The sequence below is a fragment of the Pteropus vampyrus genome, unplaced genomic scaffold (assembly GCF_000151845.1).
Source record: "Pteropus vampyrus isolate Shadow unplaced genomic scaffold, Pvam_2.0 Scaffold33, whole genome shotgun sequence".
NCBI classification, from domain to species: domain Eukaryota; kingdom Metazoa; phylum Chordata; class Mammalia; order Chiroptera; family Pteropodidae; genus Pteropus; species Pteropus vampyrus.
Genome location: NW_011888814.1, coordinates 3,248,986 through 3,259,366, shown reverse-complemented (window position 1 = coordinate 3,259,366; position 10,381 = coordinate 3,248,986). Strand labels below are relative to the sequence as shown.

At 35.4% G+C, this 10,381-nt stretch overlaps 1 protein-coding gene across 1 annotated transcript in view; it reads right to left on the bottom strand.

Moving 5' to 3' along the window:
* PTPRZ1 (protein tyrosine phosphatase, receptor type Z1) overlaps positions 1-10,381 on the bottom strand; it is a 116,490-nt gene that overhangs the window by 97,129 nt on the left and 8,980 nt on the right. The window contains exon 3 of the mRNA XM_023528945.1: positions 157-222. Within this exon, the coding sequence (XP_023384713.1) occupies positions 157-222 (66 nt within the window). The remainder of the gene's footprint in view (positions 1-156; positions 223-10,381) is intronic.

Here is a 10,381-nt window from a genome sequence, read left to right as displayed (position 1 = left end):
TTTTGCATATAACATATTTTTTACTAATTAATCTAAATGAATATCCATGTAGCTGAGTTAAAAAGATGGATTGTTACAAAGTTTCCTCTTATATATAAAAATAGATAGAAAGCCAATAAAATTTTCTGCTGAATCTCATTATACAATGATGTTTACCTGTGTAGGACCAGCCAATCTCTTCAACAAGTTTTCTCTGCTGTCTGTAGTATCCATAAGTCCAATCTATAAGCAAGAAAAACCCATTAATCAATGTGTAGAAAAATACGTGTCTAAATTTAGAAATACAAAATGTCCAGATCATCCATACCATAAATAGTTTCTGATTACTCCATCCCATGTCACCTTCCCAGTGTCTCCTCCCAACTCCAACCACCACCATTACAGACTCCACTGTCCCTGTTTTCATAGTGTAATGTTAGGGGGTATATTTAAAGAATGCCAAAGTTCAAGCAGGGACAAAGCACATATTTTGGGTAAAGCAGGAGCAACCTAGAGGGTTCATCCTAACAGGAGACAGGGATCAGAAAAAAGATTGTCCTATTGTAAATTTTTTCTTGCCATTCCCCAAGGATAATGCCAAAATTTTTTCTTGCCATTCCCCAAGTATAATGCTTAAAATTCTATTGATTAGCAATATTTTCTATTGATTAGCAATATTTACAGATAAAACCTAAGTTTTATCTGTAAATATTTCTAGGAGACCCAGACATTATCATGTTTCCAAAATGTGCTTCCTTTACAATATGAAATTAAAATGAAGTGCCTTGAGGAAATGAGAATTAAAATCCATGCATGTCAGTCGAGACTAAAGTTATGTTAGACAGTGTCCCCTGGAGGAACAGAGATGCCCGAAGTGGGTCACACAGTGGGAAGCTTAGGGCGTCATAACAGTAGTGAATGCCTCAGGACTAGAGAGAGAGGTCTTCATCCCTGTTTCTGGCACAGAGCTCCTAAAACCTTGGAATTCCCTAACAGAGCCATAAATGTATCTTTTGTTATGTTAATGAAGTGACTTTTGGCCCTGTACCAAATGTTGGGGTTGTGGCCACGGAAACCACTGTGTAATTAGAGGGTTGGAATTTTTGGTCCTCTCTTCCCCAACCTCTGGAGAGTGAGAAGTGGCTAGAGGTTGAACCAACTGCCAATGGAGAACTTCCAGATTGGAAAACTTATTAGTTGGTGAACACGTGGAGATTTGGAGAGCGTGGTACACCTGGAGAGGGCATAGATGCTCTGAGCCCTTTCACTATACCTGTTTTATGCATCTTCCATCTGGATGTTCCTGAATTATATCATTTCGTAATAAACTGATGATCTAGTAAGTAAAATGTTTCCCTAAGTTCTGTGAGCCACAATAGCAAATTAAACCCAAGGAAGGATGTTGTCGGAACCTCTAATTTATAACCAGTTGGTCAGAGCACAAGGGACAACATGGACTTAGAGACTAGTGTATAAGGGGTGGGAACAACCTTGTAGGACTGAGCCCTAAACCTGTGGGATCTGATGCCACTTCCATGTAGATAGTTGAATTGAGTTGAATCACAGGACACCCCGTTAGTGTCCAAGAATTGTTGGTATGGAAACACCCCCTGCCCCACAGTAGAAATTGGTCCCAAAACCTTTTAAAGAGAAAGTCTCACTCTGCATAATTCAAATTTTTTCCTGTAATCATGCCAGTACCCAGGAAATGGGGGGTTATGATTTATCCTCCTCCTTCTTGTGCCATTGTCCCTTAATTCCAGACCGTACTAACATTAGTATTCTATTTCAACTATATTGTGGGTAAAATAAATCTTTTGGAGTTAGGTTTGGAATCTGATCAGTGTTGACAAAACTGTTTCTATAGAAATGGCTACAAATAGCTGTTTACAAATGAACTTATGAAATATTATTCATAAATAGAGGTTCTGTCAATATAGCTTTCATTTGAGTGCAAAGATTTATTTATACTGTTCTATACCACACCATACCATGCCATACTATTTTAAATCATACCATTCCATATCATACCATACATATATTAAACTTTCTCATCAATTGGGAAAAGAAACTCTATTTATTTTTATTCTTGATAAACAGTTGTTTTCTCTTTGTTTATAGTTCCTAACTTCAGGGAAGCAAATATCTGAAGGACATTGTAGAAATAATTTTCCTCTCTTCCATGTCATATACTCTCTGATTAGTACAACGTGGTAATAAATAACTGCTAAACTATTTTATAAAAACTGAAAAACAGACCAGCTACTAGATATACACATTCTAGATCCATAGATTAATCAAAACATACATTGGAAAAATAAGTGTTTTGTTTTTGTTTAAAAAAATTTATTGCCCATAAATATTGGTAAATATTCCATTGGCCATATATCACATTTCAACACATATTATGTTAGTAAATATTAGGTTCATAATTTATTTTTCAAATTGAGTTGTTCCATAAAATGGTTATCATTTATGGTTAAAATCTGGGGACAAGTATTTCTTCATGATCAAGGAATATATCCAATTAAATGTTAGAAAGCACTTCAAAGGTCATTTGACTCAGACTTCAACAATCTACAAAAAATAACCCCTATTTTAGAGATAAACTACTTTATGCCAAAGAAATAGAAGTGGTTTGTATAGGCAGTGACAAAAATAGAAACAATTATGCATGGCTCTTTCCTCCTGCTCCACTGAGACTTCCCCAACATCTACGATTCCTGAGCTATTCATTACTCTCTTCAGATGCTTTGCTCAAACAGAAACCCTTATAGCGTGTATACCTTCAAGAGAAAAAATGTAAAATAATACACCTAAAAATTCACCAGTTGGAATTATTTGGATATACAAATTATTGAAAATTTACTGTATCCTTAATTTGACTTGGCCATCTGTTGGAATTTCCTCTGAAACTTTGCACTACCATAGGAAAAAGGTTTATTGTCATATATTATATGTTTTAAATATAAATATTTTTTAAATGTAAGATTTTTTGTCCTGTAAATGCATTTTGATGATTTCAGATCAAATACCACACAAAACCTACATTAAACAAATACTACATTGAAATAAATAAAACAGTAAGTTCTTGTTTTAATGACTCAGTCTAAACGATGACAACAAATAGCAGATTTTAGCTTTCCTTGTGGGGCTTTAACACTGCACAATGAGCATTTGTGCTTGGTTTTTAATTACTTACATCAAGAAAGCTATTTTCAATACAAGATTCCCAGGTGTTGGAGCTCTCTTCAGTTTCCTTTATGTATTGTTTCCTTAATTGTTAACTTCAAACAATCCGTTACGTATTCATATGCTAATTAAGTAGTGCTTGGGCGTGAGAGAGTACCCCACTTCTAAAATTCTACTTAAAGGTCTGATAGATGAGATGTGATAGCTCCAATGAACAAGAAAAAAGCAGCTAGCTTCACTGTTTTTGATGCATTATATACTTTGAAAACCAGTAAATCCTATGCAAAATAGAATCTATCAAAGTGCTTACACATTTTTAAATCAATTAAAATAATAAAATGCAGATATGTTTTCAGTTTCTGTGGATGTTTTTCTTTAATTTTTATAATTTGTTTCTTTCCATTTAAAAGTATTTGCTGGGTCTGTCTGGTGTGTTTTGTACTGATAAAACTAAGAAATTTTAGGAATGAATTGTACACATGATACACAACAACGAAAATTATGTTAGTAAATATTCTTAAAGGCTACTCTAAAATTTGCCCTTAAAAATATTCTTCATGAAGTAGCTTTACGACCTACTACAAAAATTGAGAGAAATTTGCTTTATATTATTTCAGATAACCTTGGGATTTTCTGTTTCAACATATTCCGTCTTTTACTTACCTTGAGCACCTATGTATATGCAAATATGTATATGTATCTGTGTGTATATATGTATATTCCTTTGTTCTTCTTTAGACTCAGATAATAGAAATCAAAGTTTTGACAACCACCATATGAAAGACATAAACAGCACTTTTTGCTCACATTTTAAAAACAAAAAACATTTCCTACTAAATATCATTATGAATATTTCAAATTATAAAAGTGCCTCTAATTTTGCCCTATCCTAAAGATAGTCTCTGCTCCATGTTGATTAACACAATACTCTGTTTATCACCTGTGTCCAACTACATAATCTAGCAGCAGTGCTTTGATGAAATACACATACGTACTTTAATGCCATAGAGTGGCCGAACATATGACAGGGAGAAGAAATAGATTGGTCCTCAGAAAAAGAAATTTTTGTTAGGAAATAAGCACAGATATAAGTTTGAAGTCTAGGATTCTAAGACTAGATTTCCTTAGCAGACTTTTCCAAAGTAAATGATACTAGCATACTTCACATTCTTTAGAATAAAATCACTAAGGAACTTCAGAGGAGGGAAAAGGGAAGTCCATTGATGATAGAAATCTGGAAAGGCAGAGGAGAAGGAAGGAATAAAGTTAGAGATGAATCTTTAAAACCCTCAGGGAAGACTCTGATGAGGAGAGACTTGGAGGCAGAGAATGACAAATTCAGGTAGAGGAAAGGCATGAGCACCAAGCAGTGGAAATCCTGGAACGAAAAGTTTAAGAAGCCACTTGGGCTCTCATGGTACTGCATAACTCTCGGTAGGTACTTATTCTTGATGATGGCTCACCATGGTACAAGGGTTGCTTGCATCAATGTTCACACTTTTTGTTTTCATCCAACTCTCTCCTCTTATCTATACTTTTTTTTTTTTAAAGAAGAAGGAGATGCTCTGCTGAGCTGACTGAAAAGTGTGACTATATTTCATATATTGAGTATAAAGAAAAATATTAAGGAAGCGTATGTAATAATCAAATAAATAATTCTAAAGAGGTTGGGGGTGGGTGGGCAAGGAAAGGTAAATGGCTGAAAATCGCTTGGAGAAAGACCCGGAAACCTCTAGGGACAGTCTAATATTATCAGAGCAATTACCACCCACTGAGTCATCGGAATTCCGACTTGCTGGTCTGAAATGGCAGTGATAGAGGTTGAACATTACAGCAGTTAAAACTATCTAGTACTAGAAACAAAACAATAGAAATCTCCTCTCAGAAGAGAAACAAATAAAATCAGAAATATGAGTTCTTTTAAAAAGATAATTAGTTTTTGATTAAAGAACACCTGTGAACACATCCCCTGGCTATAAAAGTTCTTTATTTCTTCAGATATTCTATTATAATGCTTTTTTTGTTTGATAAGAAAGTGAGTTTATGATCTAAGTGATCTAAACCCAAATCTTGATTAGCTAACTAGGCAAACGTTCCGAGTAAAATTAAATTTGCTCATGAATATAGTACAGATTCTGTAATATCATACATGACAGATTTTTCTCTGTAGATTTTTTTGTCATTCAATGCTAAGGATTAACCTGCTGTCAAATTGTGTTATCTATCATATAGCCCGTCTTTACCGATCTGGAATATATATTTTATCTGGTATATCGGCAAAGACATATCAGAAACATAATTTATCTAATTCTGGTAATTCAGATAATAGGCTTGTTTAGGATATAGTTACAGTTCAAACATAATACTTATTGTTAAATATTCGGATGCAACAAAACTCCTTAAAAACATACTGCTTTTAAAGATTTTATACGTATATGTAATTTTCACCTTAAATTATGTTTTCCATTTTCAGCTGCTTTTCAGTGTTACAAAGAATTCCATAGGTTTTCTCCCCTCTTTTTAAAAATACTGCTTGTAGTCTCAACACTAAAATTTCAACTTAATGCCAAATAGGTTACATTAATTCATATCATTAAAGATAGGAAATTCTGGAAAGAGATGAGTTACTAGAATCCAGGTGACCTTTTTATTTCAGGATAAGGTTAACAAGATGAAAAAGTAAATCCTTGAGACATTGCATTAAAAAAAAAAAAAAAAAGAATTATCCAAGGAGATGGATTGGACATATTGGATAATGTAAAAGCAGAAAGGGAACCATTTCTTTCATATGCTTATTTTGGTACTCAGATATCTAATTAAATACATATTTCTCATAGGACTAAGGAGTTTGGAGGTGAGCAATTATATTTTATTGTTCCTTAGACACTGAGGACCTTGTATGCTTCCCCAGAGAGAATCTGTATGTTAGCAATATGTCTACCAAACCTACTTAAAACTTTTCAATGAAAGCTCAAATTATTTGCAGGCTTGTCTTGGAAAAGTAGCCAGTGTATTTTCTTATGCTTAGATATATGTGTTTAACCTACTCCTAGAGTTGAGGTGTTTTTCTGTCAAAAACATATTAATAATTTTGATTTTTATTATGTTAGCAAGAACACATGCCTGTTTCAGATAAATTAGAAAAATAAAGTAAAAATAACTTTAAAAATCATCTACAATAACCTCTTGTGAATAACCACACTTTATAATTTTGTGCATGCATATACATTTTTCTAGTTATATTATATATAGACAATAAATTTATACTTTACATAAATTGAATTACACTACTTCATTATTTGGTGACTTGTTTTTTCTACATTATAATAATAAATCACTGACATCTTCTCAAGTTAATATATATGGTTTTACAGACTCAAGAATTTATTTAAAACATTCTGAACTTTTTGAATATTAAAATAAAAAGGTGATTGAACTTTGGAAAATTTATTCTTTGGGCTTAAATAATATGCATGACAAAAGTTTCCATCAAGCTAATTTGAGCTTTATATATAAAATAAAGTACCACTTTTTAAAAATAATTTTCTATTTTTCAGTAAGAGTTGGCATATGTTTTATTAGTGTTGGGTATACAACATAGCGATTAGACATTTAACTTAGGAACTGATCACCCTGATAAATCTGGTACTGATTTGAAACCCTATATAATTATTACAATATTATTGGCTTATTCCCTATGCTATTTTTTACATCCCATGACTACATTGCAAATACCAATTTATACTTCTTAATACACTCCTTTTTCCACCTAACCCCTCAACCTCCCTCCTATCTGTCAACCATCAAAAGTTGTCTGTATCTGTGAGTTTCTGTTTAATTTGTTCATTTATTCTGTTCTCCAGATTCCACATGTAAGTGAAATCATATGGCATTTGTCTTTCTCTGTCTTAGTCCATTCAGCACAATACCCTCTAAGTCCATTCATTTGCTGCAGATGTCAAGATTTCATTCTTTTTATGGCTGAGTAATATTCCATTGTATATATGTACCACCTCTTCTTTATCTATTCATCCACTGATGGACACCCTGGTTGCATCCACATTTTGCTTATTATAAATAACACTGCAATGAACATATAGATGCACATATCCCTTCAAAGTAGTGTTTTGGATTTCTTCAGGTAAATATGCAGAAGTGCGATTACTGGATCCTTCTTTGTCTCTTGTTATAGCCTTAGTTTTAAAGTCTATTTTGTCTAGGATTAGCATTACTACCACAGTTTTTTCTTTTTGTTTTTATTTTCATGAAACATATTTTTCCATCCCTTTACTTTCAGTCTGTCTTTTGATCTAAAACGAGCCTGTTGTTTTGTTTAGACCATACGTAAAGGTCTTATTTCCTTATCCATTCAGCCACTCTATGTCTTTTGATTGGAGCATTTAATCCATTTACATTTAAAGTAATTGTTGCTTGATACGTAGTTACTGCCATTTTATTATTCATATTTTTAATATTTTTTTCCCTCTTATTCTTAAAGAAGTCCCTTTAATCTTTCTTGTAATACTGTTTTGGTGGTGATAAACTTCTTTAGTTTTTCTTGTCTGGGAAGCTCTTTATCTGTCCTTCAATTCTAATCATAGCTTTGCTAGATAGAGTAATCTTGGTTGTAGGTCCTTGCTTTACATCACTTTGAATATTTCCTGCCAAACCCTCTGGCCTGCAAAGTTTCTGTTGGGAAATCATCTGAGAGTCTTATAGGATCTCCTTTGTAAGTAACTAGATGCCTTTCTTTTGCTGCTTTTAAGATTCTCTCTTTGTCTTTAATTTCTGGCATTTTAATTACGATGTGTCTTAGTGTGCACCTCTGTAGGTTCATCTTGTTTGAGACTCTTTGTGCTTCCTAGGCTTGTATGTCTATTTTCTTCACCAGATTGGGGAAGTTTTCTGTCATTATTTCTTCAAATAGGTTTTTCAATCCCTTGCACACATTCTCTCCTCTTTCTGATACCCTTATGATGCGAATATTGATATGCTTGATGTTGTCCCAGAGGCCCCTTAAACTGTCTTCATTTTTTTGGATTATTTTTTCTTCTTCCTGTTCTGATTGGGTGTTTTCTATTACCTTGTCTTCCAAATCACTGATTTGATCCTCTGCTTTATCTAATTAATTGTTGATTTCCTCTAATGTATTCATTTCAGTTATTGTATTGTTCATTTATGACTGGTTCTTTTTAATGTTCTCTGTCTCTGTTTTTATATTTCTTATCACTTTGTTGAAGTTCCCACTGGGATCATTGAGCATTCTTATAACCAGTGTTTTGAACTCTGTATCTGATAGATTTCTTCTCTCCATTTTATTTCTTTTTCTGGAACTTTGTTCTATTCTTTCATTTTAGACACGTTTCTTTGTCTCCCCATTTGGGTGCCTCCCTGCATTTGCTTCTATGTGTTAGGTAGGACTCCTAAGTCTCCCGGTCTTGGTAGAGTGGCCTTATGTAGTTGGTGTCCTATGGCGCTCAGTGGCGCAACCTCCCTGATCACCTGAGCCAGGATTCTCTGGATGTGTTCCTTGTGTAGGTTTATATGTGTCCTTCTATTGTAATTGAACTTTGATTGCTGTTGGCACGTCAGTGGGTAGGATTGACTCTCAGGCTTATTGATTGTGAAGACTGGCCAGGACTTCAGTGGAAGAGCTGTTGTGTAGGGGCTGACCCTATGGACAAAGACTTGCTTTAACAGGGCTCTGGTGTCTTTGGAACCCAGCCTTTGGTGTGTCTTTTGTAGAGGTAGTTGGGTGGTGCCTGGTGTGGTCTGAAGCAGGCCATCAGGTGTATTGGTTCTGGGATCTCTTGGAATGGGCTCTGTTTCGAGCCAAGTTAAGCCATTGTCTATAACCTGCCCCAGGCCACTTGGTATGAACTCCAAAGTGACCTGCAGACATCTGCCACTTTTGCTGGGCTTGGAGATGCCTGGGAGAGGCTAAGCTGTGAACCAGGGCCAGCTGCTGCTAGTGCTAAGTGTGGGCCTGCTCAGCATGAAGTATGGGGCATTTCGAAGGCAGATGATGCTTATTTGGGGTTTGTGAACTTTTGAGAGATTTTAGGAAAGTCCACACAAGCCAACACAGGCCGTTTGTATGGAAAAGCCACTGGAAGTAGCTTGGGCGGGCCTGAAAGTTGGATGGGGCAGGGTCTCAGGGAATTACTAGGGCAGGGAAATACAATGTTAGCCAGGTTTTGAAGACTCAAATATGTTGGCAACCTGTGTGTGCATGTTGTGGGGGAGTGGGGGTAAGGGTGGGGGAGTGTGGGGAGGTCTAAAAAAGAACGATGGCTTCTGCCAGCTCTTCTGTCTGGGAGAAAGCTGCCCCTCTAGTCCTCGTCCTGAAATCAGACAATTCAGTTCCTCAGTGTACATCCCTGGCTCTTTTCAAGCTGCTGCCCAGTTCTGGAGCTGAGAGCAATTGAGTCCATCAGCTTGTACGTCTGTGCACAGGCCTTTTAAGAGAAATGCCTGAGGCTCTAGCAACCCTCCATCTCACTCAATCACAATCTCCCCTTGTTTACACAGCCAGCTGTTGTGAGGACCTCTTCCAGCAGTGGAACCTCAGGCTGGGGAGCCTGGTGTAGGATTGGGACCCCTTGCTCCTCAGAGGGGACCTCCACAGCCAAGATATCCCTCCCAATTTTAACTGCCACACATGGGTTGGGACCAGCCCATTCTATATCTCCACCCTTCCTACCAGTCTTGACATCGCTTCTTCAGTACATCCTTAGTTATAGGACTTCTGTTAGCCTAGACTTTAGGCGGTTCTCAGTGACAGTTTTTCTGTAATTTAGTTGTAATTTTGATGTTGTCATGGGAGGAGGAGCACACAGCATTTCCCTATTTTAGTATCACATCCAGAAGCCTAAGAACTCTTTTTATTTTCCCTGTCAACCTTCTTTTACAACACCAAGGAAACACTGAAATGGCACGAATTCACTGTTATTGTACAGGGCTATAATTATTATAGGTACCTAATTTCATGACCATTATTAACAATATATTTATTCCACCATAAAAGAAAAACCTAATTGTTGATGAAATAATAGTAATGAGAGCAGAGATAGAAATAATGACATGCATAAAAATACTTATTAGAAGAAGGAGCTAAATATAATACATAAAGTGGGAAGAGAACCAAATCTATATAAGAAAAAGCATAAGAAAGTGAGTAGAAAACATGGAATCCATAACATTACAAAAA